Below are 22334 nucleotides of genomic sequence, written 5' to 3'. Positions count from 1 at the left end.
GAATACTGAAGCTGCTAACAAAAATACCCAGGATTTATAGTAGGAAAGTAGCAATGGATTTATAATGCTGGTGTGGCAAAATGGTCTACAAAAATAACAATCTAGTATATTTGGTAAGAGTAGGCAAGTGTTTGGAGTGTAATGTGATCTGCTTCTCTGAAGTGAATGTTTCATTTACTTCACCGAGAACTTGTGAAAGCCCTTTACATCTCAGACGTTACAGTAAAATGTGGGTTCATAAATTCTGTGGATGCAAATTATTGAGAGGATCCTGTTGGCTTTTGTGTGATTTCTCACCATGAATATAAAAGCAAGAAATATATGGGATTCCTAAATGGAATGAGCAGTTAGTTGTGACTTTTTTTCTGAATGCAGATTGCCTCTTCAGCTGTCCTTTAAGAAATAAATTTGGTTAATTAGATGTCAACTTTGCTTTGGCACAGATATACATTTTGTCTCAAGAATTCATTTGTGTGGTGTTATTGGGGCATGCCCTCAGGTAATTATTGATTGTGTCTGATTAAAACCACATTTATATTCATAAGTTATTCATTGCCCACAGGTACAATAATGAAGTGAAGCACATCAAGATTTTAACAAGAGATGGCTTTTTCCACATTGCAGAAAACAGAAAATTTAAAAATTTAATGGTAAGCATTGATTAGGTTTTTAACAGAGTGTGATTTTCTATGTAGATGTTGCTGTTAGTGAGAGCTACTTTAGTCTGTGAAATTACAAAAGGCTGTGAGAGATTTGAATTGTGTCCATACCTTCTAATAGAATAATTTTTGGTAGTTATGATTCCACGCGATAATAATATGTGCTTAAAACTACATACTTAGTACTGGAATGTGTCCATTGCAGTGATGTGAAAGACAGGAAGAATCTGAGTCTTATGCCCATTATGGAGTTAGACTGAATCTTGAAAGGAGAAATTGATGTCTTTGGCAATTTTCTCTATAAAGTAAGAATCCCTAAAAGTAGCTGGGTGAAGGTTCCTTCCTAGCCTAGCGCATAAACATGTGTACTGAACATAATGATGCTTATAGATGTGTAAGTTCAGAGGTAGAAGGGTATAAGGTGGAGCTGTGTCAGAAAGCCCAGAAAAACTAAGGGCGTACTAGTCTTCTTGGTCCTGATGCACCAGGCAATGAGAAGCAGATAGAGAATGGGGCTGTCTAAACTGCTAATAGCTCATGAGTCCTTGTTGGAATGATAGTAATGTGGAGTCAGTATCAGTGAGTCTAAATTAAAGCAACTGTGTATCTACCTCAAAATTAATACTCTGTGCAGCAAACTGCTCACACACAAAACATAGGCTCTTGTTAGCTTTCATTCTAACTATAGGAATAATTTATTCCTGGAAATCAGTTTTCAGTATTATGCAGAGTCAAGATGTACTGGTAAGAAATTCATTTTTTTAAATTTATTTTTGTAACTTTAATTTGAAATAATCTCTTGATAGCTTATTATGCTCAGACAAGACTCATAAATACAAGATGTCTGAATAAATTACCTTAGTGCATTTGTAAGATTTTATTGCTTAAGCAATTTTTGATGCATTGTTAAAAGAAGCTCATTCAGTATGTTTAGTGCAGTCAACTGGATTAAAACTTATGCTGCAACCTGTCAGAGTACTCTAAAATCATAAATAAAAATAAGGACAGTGCAAAGCAACAGCAGGAAAAGAAGCATTAAAATCAGAAAGCCTTAGAAATTACTTTAATTTAACCAGTGATACTCTGTAAAGCAAGAACATACTACAGGTCATGGTAAATCAAGCACAAATCTATACTTTGCCTGACCCTATTGAAATGAGTCCTCGTTAGAGTGGGAAGAACGTAAATTTACTGATAAAGAATGCACCAAATTGTTTCCACACTCTAATACTTAAAAACTAGCAAGTGCTTAGTGTTAGGGCTGGGGACCTTATGGGTAGCAGCAGAAATCATGGTGTTCCTCAGATGTTTGCAAGAGGTGGTTACTTAGTCTTGCAGACACTACTAATGGATTCGATGGACATAGGAGCACTCTCAGGATCTTGACAAAGCATGTGAGCCGGATTGCGTGCTGCCAGATACGTGCGTATGGCAATGATGCAGTTTAATGCTCTGATGCAGGTTTCAAAATGAGCTGAATGATCAGAGATATAAGTAGAAGACACAAACTTGCATAATAAAGAAACAAAAAGAGTATGCATTGCATTAAAGAATTGAAAGGAGAAAAGAAATTTCTAGTGTTAAGACCTCATCACTACTGAGTTAGCCTTCATTCAATTAGGAAAAAGTAATTTCATAATTCAGTTTTTAGAGTATTATGAAGTCTGCCCTTGGGAGTTAAGAAGGGCAAGTGGTAGTGAAAGTACTGTTTGCATGTGCCATGGAACAATTGCTTTGCTCTGGGTAGATGCAAGAGAAACAGTCTGGAAGAAGAGAGGGAGGAAAAAAGCAGTCTGAGTAGAACAGGGAGCAGAAGAGAGACAAAGCCAGCCGCCAGGGAAGACTGAAGTAGTGATCTGCAGTGACACAATGTTCTGTACTGCTCTGAGTGTAACAGAAGTAGAACAGCTTTTGTACATAGTTTTTATAGCACATTTGAAAAACTTTCAGATGGGTAATTAAAATGTGCTGGGTGTAAAGCAGGCCAAGGTGTAGAGAAGGGTCATCTCTGCTGCTGATGTGAATCATGGTAGTGTGACAGACTCCTGAGGAGCCCCATCCACACTGGCAGGGGCTGCTTACCTTGCTTATCTGTGAGCTTGCTACTGTAATTTGTGTAATGAATGTTTTAGAGCCCAGTTGTTTGCCTACTGTTTTCATGGAAGAATGGCATTAAAAACTAGCTTTTTAAAGCAACTTAATCTTTGTGACCCAAAGTAAAAATTTTCTTAGTTTGCAACCATCTTACTTATTTGCCAATAACTAAAATTTTTCCAGTTGAAATTGTTAACTAGATTTACCAAATAATTCTTACAGACTTAGTGCAAAAATGTAATAAAAGTTTCAGACTGGTTATTTTTCCATTTATCCAGAAATCCTATTTTGCATGCTGCTTACTTATAAATCACCCTCTCTGTTGCCTTGGTAATTTGAACGTCTGGGTACTTGGTGGTGATACGTGACAGGAAATTTGGTTGCTGACATTTTAACTTGCATGCTGTACTGGTATTAGACAATAAAGCCCAAACAGTTCTTAGTCTCCTGGCCTTTCTGCTCACTTGGATGGCTTTGCAGGTCTGTGATTAAGAACTGTTAAAGCAGGTGTAGATTTTACTTAGCTTTGGACTCTGCCTTAGAAGCAGGCTCAGAGACATGCAACAGCTTACAGTGTGGGGAGTGAAAGGCTCAAGAGTTCAGAAGATAATCTTCAGACTGCTATTAAGAACATGCAGTTTATGTAGTGGATTTTGGACTAAATAATTTGAGAGTCATTTTATTTGGCTGGAATTAATTCATCACCGATGAATAAGTCTCTGTCGACACAGGAGTCACAGGCAACGCAGAGACGATCAATGTGATCAAGCAGTTGCCAAAATTTATTCAGATACAGTGCTCCTTTTATACCCTTACACTCTTAGGTTTCTTATGTAACAGCCTTGGATACTGAGCTCTGGTTAGTCTAGAGGTTACTACTGTTTACAAAGCTAATGTTTATAACTTGTTATAATTGCGATTAAATACCTTACTCTAAAAATACAGTGGGAAACTACAACCTTGGCAGAGATCATTCTCTGCACGTTTTCAGTGGAAAATTACAGAGGCCTAACAAGACAATTGACCTTGCTTATGCCTGCCAAAAATCTTCTTACTTTACAGTAACAAGGCTCAGGATATCGGGATCTCTCACTACGTGCCCTTGGCTCTTTAAGAATTCCCACAAGTCTCTTGTAGGCTTATAATTTTGTTAATTTTTAGCTAGAAAGAATGATTGAACAGAGTACTCTTTCTTTATTTTGACCTAAACTTGGCTTAGTCAACTTTGGTTTTGAAAATCTAAATATAAGTACAGTGGAATGACAAAATTACTAGTAGGAGTGAAGGATTCACAGTAAATACATTGCTTTGTGCTTGCATTTTTGAACAGTGAAATTCCACAGTTAAGTATTATTAATCAAATGAAATAATTTGCTTTGAATTGCCTAGTCACTTTTATTCTACTCTGTGTACAAACTGTGTAATATTAACATTATTAGGGCTAATGCAAATGTATGAGATAATAGCAGGGGTTGAAGACTGCAAAGGAAAAAACATGAGCTATCAGTTTCTTTAAAATGGGTGGGTTTTAGAATAGAAACTGAAGTAACTTACCTTCCTGGTTGCAAGAACTATTTGAGATAGTTTTTTATATTTTTATGTATGTGTACATACATATATATAAAATTTGTGCATATATAGATATATACATATAAAATTTGTCTATGTGTGCATATGTATGTTTATATATATGCACACATACAGAAAAATTTTTGGATTGAGCACAAGGAGATTGTGAAATACTGTATGTTTCAGTCAGTGTGCAGTGTCTAAAAGAACTCCCCACAAAAAAAACCCCAAAACACCACCAAAAAGATAACAACACTTCCACAACCATCCACTCCTGAATTTTAATGACAGAGCCTTGAAAGTTTTATATAGTCCATGTATCTGTTAAGTAAGCTGCTGTTGACTTACATGCAAGCCTTATGCTTAAATTTGGATCTGTGTATACTTACAAATGCATTTGTGGATAAACATCACTTATCACTGCACAAGAAATTTGAGAAAACAAAGACAGTTACTATTATATACTTATCAAGCAGTTGACCTTGCATTCTGCCTGAGTTCAGAAAAGCAAATACTTGCTCAGCCTGGCACAAAGGACCAGTAAGTGTTGAGTGACAGTAAGGTTTTACTTACTCTCCTCCCCACAGGAAACCCCCAGATTAAAAAAATAGTTTAGGAAGTGCAAAAGCAGTCAGTATTTGGAATACATGATTTAAACAAAACAAACATGTACTGTGGGGTATAGTATTATAAAATAAGGTTACAGGTATGATTAAACTCTCATTGACTGTACATCAGAATGTTGACAAGAATGTGATTTGGGTTTCCAATGACCTAGTACTTTTCCTTTCTGAAAGGAACTTGTAGAATATTATAAGCACCACTCTCTCAAAGAAGGCTTTCGAAGTTTGGATACTACTCTTCAATTTCCCTACAAAGAACCTGAAAATTCAGCGGGACAAAGGAGTAACAGAACAGGTGGCAACTGTGAGTATTATGAATGTTATGTTATTTTCTATCATATAAATATTAAAAGCACAAGGTACTTTGAACATTTTTATTTTCCATTTTTGACATATAACCAATTAATATGGTAATGCTTTTAGCTAGGATTTTTTAAGCTAAGCAGATTTAGATCTGCCAGGAAGTTTATAAACATGTCTAGCAGGTTTGTCTTGCTGCCAAACTTAAAATCTCTCTGATAGTCAAAAATCTATTAAGTATGCTGGTGAGAGATTAAATTGCATCCTGCCTAGGTTTTTTTTGAGACATTTGCATATGTGCAGCTACTGGCGTTAATAATATCTGTGACAATTTCTAATCCTTAAAGAGGGATTTAAATAAGTCAGTCATGTAGTGTAACCTTATGCAGTATCTTAATGATATTACATAAATTTCCCCAAACCACCATTAGATTTACTGTATCGTAATTATTTCTATGCCTGCCTGTTAACCTTACATGTTTATTACAGGCATCTAAGCTTTGAAAGTTAATGAACTACTGTACACTGTAAATAGCGGTTAAAAAGTTTTGAAGTTTAGAAATAAACTGAGAAGATCTACAATGCACATGCTGTTCTTTACTTAATGCGTTATGACTTAAGTTGATGTTAGCATGATTTTTAGGACATGTACAAGTTCAATGTTAATGGTAAAAACCACCACATGGCTGGTCTCTGGAAGGTATATAATGTTTCTGTCAAAGAACAAATATTAGATTAGCAGTTTTGCGGACAATGGCTGTATCTTTGTACTGCAACAGATAAGAGGAAAAGAAATAATGGGGATTTTAACAATATGAAGACTGCTGTGAAAGACCATAGGGTCTGGTCTAGTCTTTGTGATGATGAAATTGGATGTTATTTTCATTTGCTGTTTGTGAGATTTTGTTTACTTGCTTGTCTCTGTTCCATAACATTTCTATAACTTTGGAGACATTCTTCCTCTCCTAATTAAAGTGAAGATAATTTAGGCCAGATGATTGTAGGATACCAGTGTGTTTCTCTGTGCATTTCATTTACTCTGTCTCCATCTCCCATCTCCTCTTTATTCCTCCAATTTCTGTTTTCTTTCACTGCTTCCTAGTACTTCTCAGTTGTCTCCCTGCTATGCTGTATCTCAGTACATCTCCGTTTTTGGTGAATTTTTCTATTGCATCCTTTTCTCTCCTTAGCTTGCTATCTCAGTTTGCCTTCTTCCTCCTCTTGTCATCTCTCCTGCTTTCTTCATCCCTTGCCTCTTCATAGCATTTGAGGCCTTAACTCGAGAGGATATGCCCCACTTAGTTCGCTTTGCATTTATTTGAATTATTATTGACTGTAAGCAGAACCAATTTGTGTGTTTTTCATTCTTAGGCCAGTTAGAATCTATCTGTACTGTCCAGCAACATATTAGTCTGCAAGAATATTAGCCCAATTGTTTAATGCTTTACAGGATACAAGTTTCACAGTACATCTTCATTACCTTCAGTCCACATACAAAAGAAAAGAACACATCTCCTTTGACAAGATCTTCTAGGTAGTATGTGGAAGAGTAAGAGAAATAAGTCTGGAATGCTCTTACTTTAGTCAAGGGGACGAGAAAGTGCCTCTCTGCTGCCATAAATATCAGTTGTTTAATGTCGCAAGCTATGCTGGTGGGAACTGGCAGGTTTTGTCTTAGGCCAAACTGATCAAAAAGCATCTCAGTTTTCAAGCCTCATATAAAATCTAACAGACTTCTGCAACTCTGCTAGCCTACTTGTGTTGTCTCTGGATGACACTTCCATTTAATGGGCTAGACAGTTTTTCGTTTGAAGTGTTACCATGTCCCTGTTGGGTGCGTTCCCTTAGTTTTAAAACTATCCTTTTGCTTTTTACCAAGGTGATGCTGGAATAACTATATGTCTACACTGTGTGAATCCTGCTGAGCTGAATTTGAACAGAATTTGATAAACGTTAGGCTGTAGTTTTGTTTTGTAGAGGAAACAACTCATGGGGCAGTTAGACACTGAGTTGACTTCACAGCCCTCAGTGAGAACTGCCACACAGCTGTTTTTTTGACCTCTTCAGGCTTATTCTGAGTACAAGGAAAATAATTGTTGAAAGGAAGCCAGAGAAGTCAGCTGATGGGACAGAGGGGCTCTTTACCCGTTTTCTTTCTGTTAAGCAACTACTCAGTGTCACATTCAGCCTACCTTTAACAAGCTCAGGGCTGAAACCAGTGAAAGCAATGGACTTCGGCAGCTTGAAGCTGATTTCAAGGAGGTTTTGGGTTTCAACTCAGTTTTTTGCACATGACTGTATCTGTGTTTTTTAATGAGGTCATCTTCTGAAAAGACATCGATTTCTTATTGAAAGCAGCTGTTCTTTAGCCTATATAATTGACAGAATAAATGTACTTCTAAAAATCATAAATTGAACCACTGTAAACTTTGACAGAGTTGTATTATTCTCTGCTGCCAAAATCTTTGTGCTGCTGTGAAATTGAATGGCAGTACCAAAATCCGCTTCCTAGAATAATGTGAGGATTATATTAATCTTTAGTAACTGTCATGTTTTCATTTACCAATTAAAGGAAAGAAAATCAAGTAGCATTTCAGTTTACTTGTAGTTTCTGATATGAATCTTAATAAATCACTTTGAAATTTATTAAATTTTCAGTGAATTTGGTTCTCCTTTCAACAACTACTAGATTCTTAGAACAAAAATTCATTTTATGAAGATAGTTAACTTGAATTCCGCCTTTAATTAGAACTTTACTTTTTAGTTTCCTGGTCTTGAATAAGTCACCCACTCTATTCTGATATTTATTGTGCATTTTTCATGTGGCTGTAAAAGCTGCTAGGTATTAAGCTTTTTCAATATAGAAATTTAATTTAATTATGAAGATATTCTTGGAAATGGATACATTTGTTCTTCTTAATTTTCCAGTCTTAGGCTTTTCTAGACATAGTATGATCAAATTTTGTTTTGCTATACAGAAAAATACTAATTTTTACATTAGAGTGGTGATTGACCATTTAATGAAATAAAGACAAAAATGGAAGAAAAGTTGACTTTCTTCTACAGAATAATTTTTGGCACTTCATTCCATTCTGCTGATGTGGAACACAGTCATATTGAGAAATCAGAGTCTTTATGAAATTTAGATTTTAATGTAACCTAAATCATGAAGCCAAATACTGAGTGACTGGTTTTTATTGTCCATGGACTAGCGACATTAATTATTTCATGTCATTCCTCTCCTTAATGCATGAACTCTGCAAAAGTACCTGTTAATAAAGTAAAATTATAAAAAAATTAAGATATCACCCTGATCTTAAGGGAACCAAAAGAACCCAGCCTTTCTCCTTAAAAGCCAATACCATCAGTGATGTTTAAAAATAGACTAGTTATCTGTAGAAGTCTGTTAGGATTTCCTTGCCCGGATAGATTTAGTTGTCCAGAATTTGACACATAAAATCAAACCTCTGGTTACATCTGACAGAAAGATCTCAAAATATTAAGATAATATATACACAGGAAAGGATCAGCCACCCCCTCTATAACACATAAGCTGTCTTTATACTTACACACTGCTTTTACACTCTCATTATGCTTCTGTAGAAACAAAGGCAGTTACTTGTCTCTAAGAATGGGCACACTACTTCAGTCAAGTTGCCCTTTTGGTTTAATATTTCCACACACAGCTGTCACCTGGGATTCGTACCCTTAGTATAAAGGAGTACCTCAGGTTAACTCATGCATTCTCAGGTAATCCTTTTAGTATTACAGGTGGAGAAAAGAACATAACTGTGAAGGATCAGAAGGGATTTCATAGTACGCAAGAGGTCGTCGAGTATGTTTCTTTTGTAGTACTTTGAGATACTAACCTAAACTGCTGTTGGTTTGTGTTGTAGGATTTTTTTTATTATTATTTTTTAATAACTAACCTGTTGGTTATGAACATTAAAATACAGGATTGGTCCTGTTTATTTTATTTATGCTGGTAGTTTCGTTGTCACAAATGTATATATTCTCATCCAGGTAAGAGGCACAAAACTGTATCATTACTTTCACTGTGGATTCTTTGTTAACTCTTTGCATGAAATAATTCTAGTCATCATTCCTGCAAAAAGCCATTTTGAAGCAAAGTGATTTTGTTTCATGTGTAGTTGCAAGAATAAATTCAGGCAAGCAGTCATATGTGATGTATATAACCTGATAAATTTTCAAGGAACACTTTGGTCAGTAATTATAGGTATTATTAGGCATAATTTAAATGCTACTTTCATCATTTCTCTGTTGGAGGATGAACTTCCCTTTCCAAATCATAGCTGGGAGCAAAGATTCCAACTTTATTAAACTTTGTACGTTACATATCATCGTTGCCTCTTCAAAAGAGGGACAAAATATGAGAACATGTCAACAAGCTGTAGTTACATTTGAAGCTATTTTAGTTCATTTGATCTGATTTTGTTTTCAAAAAATATGTTGACCTTAGGTTTGCTGGTGCTTGAGTCCACCTCAGACTTTTCATCTATGGGAGCTGTTACAGGGATTAGGATGATGTTCTGGTTCTGCCTAAGCCAAACTTATCTTTTTTTTCCTGGCTCAGGGGTTTTCTCTCAAGTCAGCAAAAACTGCAAAGATAAGCAATACTGTTTGGGCCTTAGAGGAGGTAGTTTAGTTGTGGAATTCCTATTGATGTTAATAATTGCCCGGGCAAAATAAATAGATTTTCCCATGCATGTTATGAGACCCCAATTCAACTGGCACTTAAACTATATCGCTAATTAAGCATGTGTGATTAATATTCCTGGGCTCAGGAGGAATTCTTTCCCATGGGCAAGTTCCTTCTTTCGTACTGCTAAGAAGTGAAATATACAAAATCAAAGAAGAAAAAACTTATCTGTTAGATCTGAAAATATTTACAGGAGTCTGCAATTTCAGTTTGCTTCTCTGAAACCCTGAATGTGGGTGTCATCTTTCTACTTTTTGAAAAATGCAATTGTCAAAAATTAAATCATAGATCCAAATTTTCTTGTTATTATAGTCTATTTCCTTCCAGACATCCGTAGTAGGGAACCTTAGTTTCCTTATTATCAATGAATTATATAGTTAAAAAAATATTATTTAAATCTTGTGCCAATATTTCAATGTTCTTTTGCTTTTCTCTTTTTCTCTTTCTTTCTCTAAGCCCCTTCTTTGTTCTGTGGGTTTTCTTTTGTAACTCCTCCAGACTACAGCTTTGTTCCCCCTTCTTCCACTCCTTTCTGGTCAGGTACTGCTTTACTGCTTTTATATTTCTTCTAAATTTGTTTCTGTTGTTTCTGTGTGCCCCAAGTGAGGGAAGGGACGAATTTAATGCTGCAGTTCTTCTCAGACTCCAAAAACTGAGTTATTCTTGGAGTGTAACAAAAATCAAACCCTTAAACTTTTGTAAAGTGTATATTGCAATAAGCAGTTTGAATAGGCGTTGCAAAGCTCAATAGTCACAGCAGATTCAATTAATGATCACTTAATCGCATAGTGTTACTTTGCTATGTAGTTGACATCTATAAGCTATATGTATTTTAATGTATTTGCTCAAATGCACAAACCTGAAAATTTCACTGCTTATAGACAATTAACATATTCGTCCCATCCCTGCAGCAAACCATACTGCAGTGGCATCTTATAATGCAATAGCTTTTTCTTTTTTTTTTTGTAGAAAATGCTTTCTTTAAATTCTGCATTAACACTGTTAACTAATTTTACCCATCTGTTTTCTAAATACTGTTTCCTTTATTCTCATTTAACCATCTTTGGCTTTAATAGATGCAAACATTTCAAATTAAGAGACTGCATAAAAAGACTTCAAGTGGTAGCAGTTGTAGTCTTGATTGGTGCATCTGCATGTCTATGACTTGCTCTGTGTTCAGAGAGGTGAACTGCACTGCTGGACAGCTCAGGAAGAATTTTGCTAGTAGGAAGGTGAATGCCTTTCAGGAGCATATTGAAGAGCATATTGAAGAGTTACTACTGTTGGGAATGCAACATTTACTCAAGTTACACTGACACAACTCTGTACAGGGGGTGGAGAAAGAGGTTGTGCAAATTGGAATTGAGGCTGGCTTTTGCACTAAGTAAAGGGAGCTGTCTAGCATGCATGAATGTGGGTGTAATCATAATCAAGATCTGAGTGGGCAGTAAGTTTTACACCTGCCCCACAGAAGTCGTTTAGTGCTCACAGATGGTGTTTTAAGGTTTTCTATGGTTTCTCGAAGGGAAAAGGACATAGGTAGCAGCTCAGTAGTAGAATGGCTAGTGTACTTTCTTGTGCCAAGATTACCTCTAATGAACTCTTCCTCAGTTTATCCCAGGGATTTAAATCTCAATGTCCTGTAGTGCTCTTGTATGTTTTGCCCCTCTGTTGTTCACTGTTTTGAAGTCTGTTTCTTCTGTTTCTATCTCTTTACATACAGATTTTTTTGGGGCAGATACTTTTTGCTTCCTTTCAGTAGTCAAAACTTGATGGAGGATTCAAGCTTAAAGGCATTCTTCCAGTTGAAATATAAAGGGACATATCTGTAGAAAAGATGAATAGAATACTGTTATAGCTGTTCACTCTGTGGTCATGACATCCAGTGGAATTTCTGAAGCACTCACCTCATTTGAATCAAAGAACACAAAGGAGTTAAGTTCTGGCTCTTGTCTGTAGGTAAATACTGTGTATTTCTATCCTTTTGGCTGAGGATAGAAAATGACCTTTTTCATATAGCTGCACAGTACTGGACTGTAAGGTCCATTGTTAGTGAAACTGGTCTCTATCCCATGAAAACATGTTCCATCTGTTCCATGGTGAAGTGGCCTACAGTAATAGAGCAGCAAACAAGGCTCAGTATTACTTTAAGCCTATCACACATTCTATATGTTCCCAATATGGAGTCAACAATTTATATTTATATTCCTTTTTTTCCTGTGAAAAACTGCTTTATCAGAAATTCTGAAGTAACCGTAACAGAAAGCAAGGATTCAAATTCTTGCATTCCACAATAAACTGTGTTAAAGTATTGCCTTATACAAGTACAAAATATTAAAGAAAGATATTGATTAGTAATTCTTAATTTAAAAATGACTTAAATTTGAGCTTATCTACCTTTTTGAATGAGATTTCATTACCTAATAGGCTACATTACTTCATATGTTAGTAAAACCATTTTTTCCCCCCATTTTTTAAAGAGCCAAATAACTTGCTTATGTAAGTGAGCAAATTCTCATTTCATGATATTAGATACTTTCTTCAGAAGGATCTTCAAAGCTGGCTTAGTTCTGCTGATACAGAATTTGGTAGCACAGGAGAAGGGTTAAGCTGACTACTGAGCACTTACTGGAGGTGTTGCCCATGAGTAGAACTGTTGCCTATAGCAGAACTGAGGTTTGGTTAAAGAGTGCAAGTAAATGCACATTACTTCAAGGAACATGGAAACAAATACACAAGAGCAACCCTTAGGGGATATGGCTGCAGAATTATGAGAAGGCCATACCACAGGGAGAAAGAAAAACAGCTTTTAAAATGATCTGTTGACCCTTTAAGCGCAGGCAGAAATGTTGATCTAGACCAGCTTTGTGTGATCACATGAGGCCTCTTTTGTTTCCACCCGAGTTCCTTAATCAGTGGCCCAAACGAGTATTGAAATTCATCTATCTCTCTGTCAATGAGAAACTTTTCTAACATATCCTTAGGTCAAACAAAGGTAGCTGTCATTTTTTTCTCCTTCTAGGTTAAGCCAAAGTGTATTTTTCTCATTCCCAACTGCATTCTTTATTCACTTCCCTGAGATTTCTCACTGTTTCCTGTTAATCCTCTGAGTATTTCACTCCTAATACACAAGGTTTATTTATTACTGCTTTTTCAATTTTTTTCCCTCACTTTCTGTTTTTTCCCCTCTTGAATTTCTCATTCACATTCTCCTGTTGGGTACTTTCTTTACATCAGTCTCTGCTGTTAATCCCACTCTCTCATTCTCTCTGTAGCTGTCCTCTCTCTCTCATTCACTCAATGTTTGTTCTCTCTCTCATCTGTACAAATGTCTTTTCCAAATGCTGTCTTTTCTCAAGTTTCATTTATCTTGGGAGAGCTCTAATTGGTAATTCAGTCTCTACTAAAGTTGGTTTTGTGACTGTGTCACCAGACATTTTTTCCAAAATTAGGACTGTCATTTTTCTGTATTCCACCACTTCCTTTTATACATTTCCTATCATGATGTCTCTTAATTTCCTCGGTTTATTTTGCTCCTTTGTCCTTTTCCTCTCAGGCCTCACAACTTAAAAAAGAGTTGAAGTCCTCCTTTCCCCCAGATCTGCTCCTATTTCTTTTTCTATCCTAATTTTCCTCAGTATTTTCTCTTAGTAATATTGCATGCATTTATTCCCTCAATATTTTTCTTGTGTGTTCTCACAATTTTTTCATCTTCACCTCATGTAATCTTCCTTGCCCCTTTACCTCCCTTCTAGAATGTGAAATAATACCCTGTTCCCCAGAATCACTCCTTCAATCCTCTGATGCTTCCCTGAATCTGCCAGTGATATTGCTGCACACCTATAAGTGGTTACTGATCTTACAACCAATAGCTGCTCTTTTTGTTTGTGTTGGTTTTCTCTTCTTTCTCCAAAACAATTGCTGCCCGTGTTGTGCTCTTTCCCTGTAAAATTGATTACATCAATGCTGGTAAGGTATAGGGCATAACATTCATGTCAGGATCAAAACAAGTAGCATTTACATTTGACTTGCTTTGAGGGGAAAAAGTATGTTTGAACTTTAATATTATATCACCTAAAATTTTATGACAAATGAAAGCAATGAGATGCTGCTTCTTTTGCATGGCATCCTGTGCATCCTTTCAAGTATTGATAAGCATAGTCCACATAAGTAGCTTGATATGTTAGAATAAACTTTTAATGGCATAATATAAAGAGGGCATAATCTGCCTCCAAACCAGTTTTTTAGGAATTCCATTTTTGTGATATACCTACTAATATTTTGAACATAGTATTTTTCTTTTTAAAATACATTATTTGTATTGTGTCTATAAGATAAAAATATTGGGGTGTATGATGATTTTCATGTATTCAGTATGATATTGCAAAAGCATTTGTTTCTCTGAAATGTCCCTAGTGGGGTCAGAAGAAATCTTAAATACAAGCAGAGCTGAAATTGTCAAGATTTTCTAGCTCATTTGCTATGTTTTGTGTTCCTGATTTGAACTAAAGACAACTAGCTATAAACTTTTAGTGTTACATCGCTGAAGGCATTGCTAAAACTAAAATCTTAACTGTTCAAGGCCAAGATCTTTACTTCTGTGATGTCATGCCCACTTGCCTCTCATTGGAAGATTCAGTGATTTCTTTTGCAACTTTGGACATTCTGTAGCAGGGTTGAAAGCATAATTTCCCATAAAATTGGCAATAGGGGGTTGGTTTTTGAAATTAATATCTTTTTTTTTTGTGATTTACAGAACAAACTCATGGAAAGAGTAGATTTACATCAGCCAATGTTAGTGCAGGCTGTAGCAAATGATCCATACAAATTTCTTGTGGAAACTCTTTACTTTTTTTTTGCTCAAGCTGATGTTAGCTTCCAATTATAAGTGCATTAATATTTAACTTGAAGTTCTTTTTGAAAGATCAGCACCTTATTGTGCTTGTTTTGCTTCATTAGAGGTTTAAAGTTAAATCAACTGTAAATGCTAGTAATTCTTTTGGAAAGAAGCTAGTGACCTGTAAAGTATGTTGCTGCATGTAACTGGCAACAAGTTTTATTATGAAGCAAAAAAAATACAATTGTGAACATATTCAGCGATTTTGGGGTAGGAGATTTCATTTCCTGTTCATGTAGTTTGATTCTTCTCTAAAAATAAAAAGGACAATTGAAAAAAAACAAAACTTAAAATCCCTTCAACTTTTGCGTCATTCACCTATGTTTGAACCTTTATCTATTTAGTGCAGATGCTTTCATATTTGCATAAAAATGACAGTGTATGTTGTTGTGAAATTATTGTTTTATATTTTACAATACTGCTCTCTACCTTATTTTGGTAGCCTTCAATTTACAAACCCTAGTAATATCAACATCTGTTTCATTCCAGTGCTAAGCCCAAAGGTGATAGGCATTGCCATTGCCAGGTATGACTTCTGTGCAAGAGACATGAGAGAACTATCCTTGTTAAAAGGGGATGTTGTAAAAATTTATACCAAGATGAGTGCGAATGGCTGGTGGAGAGGTGAAGTAAATGGAAGGGTAAGGTTGTTTGATTTTTTCCTTTGTCTTATTTCTGCCTTCACTGAGTGATTTTGTGGAAAAAAAATAAGGAAAAAATAAGGCGTGTTCCTAAATTATAAACCCTCTTTGCATATTTAAAGTCACAAGATAGAACATGTTCTCATCCTTGTTTCATATAAGCCAGGCAGAATTCTTACCAGGCAGATTTCCCAGCATCTAAATTAATCGGTTATTTAATATGAACTACCAGGCTGAATATTTGGACAGGGTAGTATGGTTAGAAAATAGTGAGGATTAATAGTGCAGGTACAGATGAACTTTTTTGAACTGTGTTGCTGTGTATTTGGGGTCAAATGCTCAGGTTTCTTGCATTGTGGAAGTCTGTTTCGCAGGTTAACAACAGAATGATTTCCACACCCTTCTGCCGGACTATAATGTATTGGAATCAGCCACCTTTTTATAGGAGGCTGCTTCTTTGGTCTCAAAGAATGTGGCTCATAGGAATTGGCATATTTAGCACAAAGTCACTTCACACTGCACTCTAAGACTTGTGTGGAAGTGAGGTTTCAGTTTTGATTTATAAAGGCTATGATGTTTTAATCTTCTTATGCTGCTCTTTAACGCAGATTGGTCAGAAGTATTTGAGGCTACTGTTTCTACATCTAAAGGGCAGAGATGCAGGGTCAAGGAATGCAAGGTGGAAGAAAGCTGGAAGCTGGAAATTAAAGTTGAAAGTCCTGCTGAAACAGATGTCCAGATTTACTGCTTTATGCAGTTGGAACTTTTTTATGTACATGAGCCTGCTTATGATCTAAAAAGTTAACTAGACAAAAAGTAGGGAAGCAGAAGTAGTGGTCATCCTACATACACATTTTACACATGAAGAAAACAAAGCGTCGCATTCTAATGCAGCTACTCACATACTAAAGGATGCCCTGGTGTATGCCGGCATTCTTTCTGATAGCTTTCACAGCCTGGATTTGAGATTATAAGCTCACTTCTGGAAATATTTTGGCGAAGGAGTCTCAACCAAAATTTGTGCGGTTCCTCCTTCCAGTAGTTGTCTAGGTTTGGTTTTCAGGCCTTTCATGAGTGTTGAATTGACTTAGGTGTAAAGAAGTGTGAATGAAAAACCTCAAGCAAGTAGAGAAGACAAGAAGAAATACATGATAATGTGTCCCTTTATGTCTCATATAATCCTTATTTGACACATAATTAATTTCAGAAAGGAGATAATATTGTAACTTATGAAGTATAAAAAAACTGCACTCTGTCTTCCAGTTTTGTCATATTTAAAACTCCTCTTGGTGGCAATGGAATTTAACTTCAAGTAATGCAATCAAATTAGTCACTATTTGCTTTGTAAGAGGATTCCCTGGACCTGACTGAAGCCTGTTAAATATTTAACTGCTCATTAAAAAAATAGAAACATCTTTCCTGTACTAAAACTACTGCTTCTGGCATTTCTAGATGTCTTTCTGAATGCTTAAGACTACCAATTTGGGCATGTTTTGGGCAGGGGATGGGGTGGGGGGTTGTGTGTGTGTTTAGTCTCCAAACCATTATGCCTGCAAGTTATTCTTTTATTTAGGGTACTGACCTGCTACAGTCAAGTTTATCTGTGTAATCCTATTTGTTTATTTACTTAACATGCCCATCCTTGTTTTGCCTACTTCAGGCACTTCTTTAAAAAGAAAAGAAAAAATGCATTTCATGTATTATTTTATTCTTCTTTTCTCTTTTTTAGGTGGGCTGGTTTCCATCAACTTATGTAGAAGAGGATGAATGAATAAAGATGTTTCCTCTGCTGACCAGCAGTTTCAGGGACTGTAAAAATTTAATATGTTCAAAGTATTACTGGTCTTGTTAAGCATTGAAAGAGCAGCATTTTTTGTCTTTCTAAACCTTAGTCTTAATGTTAGGATTTATACAGAAGTCTGTGCTGACAGATTATTACCTTGCCCAGAGCTGTGCAAGAAAGAACCTGCTGGTTTGCCATCACTGGGGATCAGTACAAAGTCCAACCCTTACTTTCCTGCAAAATTTCTGGAAAACAAATTTCTTTATGCTCCTTTTCATTTCACCCTGTACTACACCATGAAATACTAGTTGTGGCTGAATATTTAATAAGTCTCCTTTCTTCTAGCTAACATCTGTGATTGTATAAGAAGATGAAGGCTTATTATTCCTTATCACTGCATGCAGAAACCAGAGTTCAGTCATTCCATGTGGGTATAATCAGTAGACTTGTCTTGAAACATCAAACTACTTTACTTATCATCTTATAAACAGTTTTACATTCACAAAAATGTTGTGAAGGAAATACGTAGTAAACATGAATAGCATTAATGCATATAGAATTAGTTGACTGACTACTTTGAGGTCCTGCCTAAATCTTCTACTAAATTGTTTAAAGACAACATCTTAAAAATATATGATGATGATGTAGTATTGCTTAAAAAAGCATCCACAAAGTGGAATTATAGGGTCCTTTCTTTGTTATCCCAAGTCCTTTTGTGTGTGTTTTTTCATTTAAGCAACTGACCCTAAAAGTGCAACTGAGGACTTCAAAACTCAAGTTTTGTTCAGTTTTAAAATTTTCAGTGCTGATATTAAATACCATAAACCTGTTCTGTAAGAGAGCATACCAATGCAAGATGTCACTTCTCATGACACAAAGCTGTTTATCTTAACCTCTTGATTGATTCAGATAAACTTTGATGCTTTCAACTGCAGAATGTCCTTTCCTAGTTAGAAAGGAGTTTCTATCACCATCTGTGCTCTTATAAGGTAATGCAAAGGGAACTTGCAGACTTCTTTTTGCCCTTTTGTCTCTTGTTCCCTGGGATGTTAACAGCATTTCAATGACTGAGTGGTCTTGTTACGTCCTTAAGAACAACACCAAGGAAAAATATGTCTAGGTTAGCTCGCTTGAAATATCAGGCCTTGTAAAGTAGTGTCCACCCCTTTAGGAGATAGTGTTTTGATATATTTATGCCGAGTCAGGTGCTGTAGTTATAAGCCAAAATAAAGGTGGGTGATGTCTTCAGATGTGCAGTTTTGAATATTTAGATAATGTCTGACCTGCATTGAAAAATTCTAAGAAAAATTAAGGTCTTAAATGCATTTTCTTTCTAGGGTAATGATGACCAATTAAGAAAGCTAATTTATCTTGTTTCACATCCTCTCTTTTGCTTTTCCCCACTGTCTTTTCACATAGGCATCTTGCAATGAGTGTGCATGGACACTGCACAATTTAACACTGCAATTTTTCCCACTCTACAAGCAACATAATATTCACTATTTGTCCAACAGAGCAGAATCTGCCAGTACATATTTCAGATTCTTATTGTCTGTCCCCTGTGTTCTTTGCTTCTTTCTGGCCTGCTTCTCTCCATCAAGAGGAGCCAAGCACAGCACAAGAATCCCCTTAATGGCTGCAACCATTTACCCATTTGCTACACCTAGCATACACTGCTGAGTGACCAGGTGAAGAGAGGATCTTCTAATTACAAATCCTCCACTTGTGAGATTCAGCTTTGCAGATGAAACTCTGCTGATGTTCTAACTTCTCAAAGATTTACCTCAAAATTTTGTAAACTGTGAGCATGTTGAGTACATTACTTGATGGAATAATTGAGAGCATTTGTAAATATGTAGATTATGCGTAAAACATATTTTGTAAATGATGTGTACAGCAGTATAGACTACAGTATACTGTCTTTGATCATGTTTTGCCATGCAGTCTTATTGTCTCTTGTGAGCTTGACTCTAAATTCCTTGAGTAGACAAAGTTGCTTCTTTGACAGTTTTGCCTGCTCAAGTAGAGGAATAGGCTCTAGGCCTGTGAAGTGTTTAGTGCTTTGCTGTTGTATAGTTCTGGGAAGAGGCAGTTTAATTGAATATGAATTGAGAAATATATCTGTCACCTTCAACAGCTTGGTTTTGGAATAATTTTAAGTAGTGTTTCCATCCTAAAGTTGCTGTAAAGTTTTTTAGCAATTCCTGAGTCCAGTAATCAGCCTCTAAGAAGAATAAAAGCCATAGCTAAACTTATTTTCTGGCATAAATCTACATATCATTGTCTTTGTTTAATGCCCTGTATTGATTGAGTTAATGCTGCATCTTAAACTATATTTTGAGTACCAAAGACTTCCTAAATATTCTGGAGTGTCTCTTTCATGTGCTGCTTTTGCCTGTATGGAGGTTTTGTTGTCATGCAATAATGGAATTACAGTACTTTAATTTGTAGTATTTTGTAAATATGTTAAATATAATAAACTGGCTAATTTTTTGTTTAATGATGTGTCAAAATGTGTAGTTGGCTATTATGAAGTTAGTGCTTAATTTGTCTCCCCACCTCATTGTGAGCACATGTTGATAATGTTCTGTTTTGGTTTCCCAGCTTTGTATAATCCTTGTTTAGCTTTAAAACTGAGCTGTCAATACAAATGGAATAGCATAGCTTTCCTTGAGAGCTTTTTATTGTTGGGATAGCTTGCCTTCTGCTACATACAGGAGGGTGGGGGGGATTTTTGTTTGGGGTGGGTGTTTTGGTTTGGTTGCTTTTTCTTTTTCTTTTTGGGTGGTTGGGTTGTTCTGATTGTTTTTGGTTTTTGTTTGTTCCTTTTGTTTTTTTTGGGGGTTGTATATATAGAAAACATTGTGGAACCAGTCATATTCTACTGACTTTTGTCTGTCAAAGATGATACTTCTAGTTTTTTTGATTTAAAAGTTGTTCTTAAATATTCTTTTATGTGTCATGTTTCAGCAATGTCCTGTCTCTTCCACATTCTTTCTTCCTCTGTCATATGTGAATTAACTTGCAAATTCAGGTTGAATTGAGCTCAAATCTGAAAATATAGTCTGTGTCTTAATTTCATAGGCTACTTGATGTTACCCAGTCATACATTTTTAACAATATTTCATTATTAATATGTTTATACAAATATTGCTGAGGATTAATTAATTCAGTGAGGTCAGTGATGCTGCAATTGCAGTGTTGTTTTATTGTGTTGCTTCTATTTTTTATCTTGTGGATTATCTTGTGGAACTGTCCTAGCAGATAATTATTAACCTTGATGAGACATTTACACATCTCTACAGATGTAATTTTCCTGTCACACATGAACATATAACTAAGTCACACCTAATGTGAGATGCAAAAGCGTTTCTCAGTTAAGTTCTCTTGTTAATAATATCATACCCTGCCACAAATGCTCTCCTTCCCCTTATATGGGAGAAGAGATGTGTGTCCTCTGATGAGTGAGAAACTGGGAAAGCACTGTAATTAGGGCATAAGAACCACTTGTGACTGTGTTTTGAATTTTTTTTTTCAGTTGTAAGGCTTGGAAGCTTATTTGAAAATCTCAGCATGAAGAAAAAGAAAAAAGTCTAAGTTGAAAAATGAACATTAAGCCAACGGGTACCTTCCTCCTTTGCCTCACAGGCAAATCCTAGGTGCTCTACAAAGGGGAAGAAAAGGTCAAATCTCAATCTTTCAGCAGTTCATAAGGTGCGAGAGGTGCTGTTTAATAAAAAACAGGGCTTGTTTATACAAAATACTCAGCCTCAGACCCAGGTTTTGTTCTGTTGACTTTGATATTCAGTGCAAAAATATTTGTTTCTCTTTCCTGATCAATATTGCAACACTTCAGAAAAAAGAACTGCAGTGGCAGATACAATTTATTCACTAGCACTGACATACAGTTTCACCAACTGTATTGACACAACAGTAAATTTACTCTTGTCTCTTTGCTACAAACTGGGCTGCTGAGAGCTTTATATCAGTTTTATCTGAAATTCGAGTTGTTCTGTTCAGACAGCATTGCTTATTCCATTTGAGTGACAGATGAAGCACTCCCTCCTCCCCATTTTATTGCTGAGCATGACATATGACATGGAGTATCTCTTCAGTTAGTTTGGGGGCCTGGTTGTGTCCCCTAACTTCTAATCTCTGGGAGGCAGAGCATATAGTGAGAAGCAGAGGAGGCTAAAACATCAGGGTATTGTCTGTGGTTTTTGTCACAGGTGTAAAACACAGCATTGTAAGAGCTGGTGTGAAAGAAGTTTAACACCATCTTGACCAGGCCCAGTACAGCAGGTATAAAGGTAAAATGACAAGCAGAGATGCTGTGTGTGTATGTAATGTATGGTGCTCTAGCAAACCACAGCAGTATCTGTTCTCATCAAATTCATGTAGAGTCATCACTGGCACACAACTTTGATTCTTGGAATGTATTAATTTAAGAGAAAGAAGTTAATACATTCCCTAGCCTTTCTTGAAATGTGCCATGCAATTTTAACTCTTACCTAGATGCCCACTATGTGGGGAAGAGTATTTTTGAGTAATTTAACTTCATAAAGCTGTGAGATGTTAATCATACTCTCTTTTTCATAAAATGCTAAAGCGTATGATGCGTGTATAATTAACTAATAGAAATATAGAAAGGATTAAGCATCAGATATTGACTGCAGAAGAGTGATTCATTGCATTATCTTAGCAACTTCCTTTTCAAGATCTAAGAGCCGTTTGTTTTTATAGCAAATGAGATTTGGGCTTCTAATTTAATTTTATAATTCGTGATCTGCTGTAGTGTATTCTGCCCATTCATTATAAGGATCTCCGCTGCTTACATGACTGCAAAGTTAGATTTTACTTAACAAGCCTCCTGAAATATTTGAGTGGCTGCTGGTTTTGTCTGGGTTAAACTGTTTTACCTGGTAATGTGCTTTTCAGAATATACCTGAGTCAATCTTAAGATGTTGCAATCTGACCTCAGGTAAACTCACAGTTACAAGCAATGGCTTCTTTCAGAACTGTGTGGGTTTTGGTTTTTTTTTTTTTTT

General features: G+C 35.9%; 1 protein-coding gene across 1 annotated transcript in view; it reads left to right on the top strand.

Annotated features, from left to right (window-relative positions):
- The window catches only part of VAV3 (vav guanine nucleotide exchange factor 3), a 158942-nt gene extending 139156 nt beyond the window's left edge, over window positions 1–19786 (top strand). Inside the window, exons 24-27 of the mRNA XM_005148083.3 lie at window positions 563–650; window positions 5120–5249; window positions 15352–15503; window positions 17233–19786. Coding sequence (XP_005148140.2) covers window positions 563–650; window positions 5120–5249; window positions 15352–15503; window positions 17233–17274 — 412 coding nt within the window. The 3' untranslated portion in view covers window positions 17275–19786. The remainder of the gene's footprint in view (window positions 1–562; window positions 651–5119; window positions 5250–15351; window positions 15504–17232) is intronic.
- Window positions 19787–22334: the final 2548 nt, after the last annotated feature.

The sequence above is a fragment of the Melopsittacus undulatus genome, chromosome 6 (genome assembly GCF_012275295.1).
Source record: "Melopsittacus undulatus isolate bMelUnd1 chromosome 6, bMelUnd1.mat.Z, whole genome shotgun sequence".
NCBI lineage: Eukaryota > Metazoa > Chordata > Aves > Psittaciformes > Psittaculidae > Melopsittacus > Melopsittacus undulatus.
Note: the sequence above shows the minus strand (reverse complement) of the source record. Positions and strands in the feature narration are given on the sequence as shown.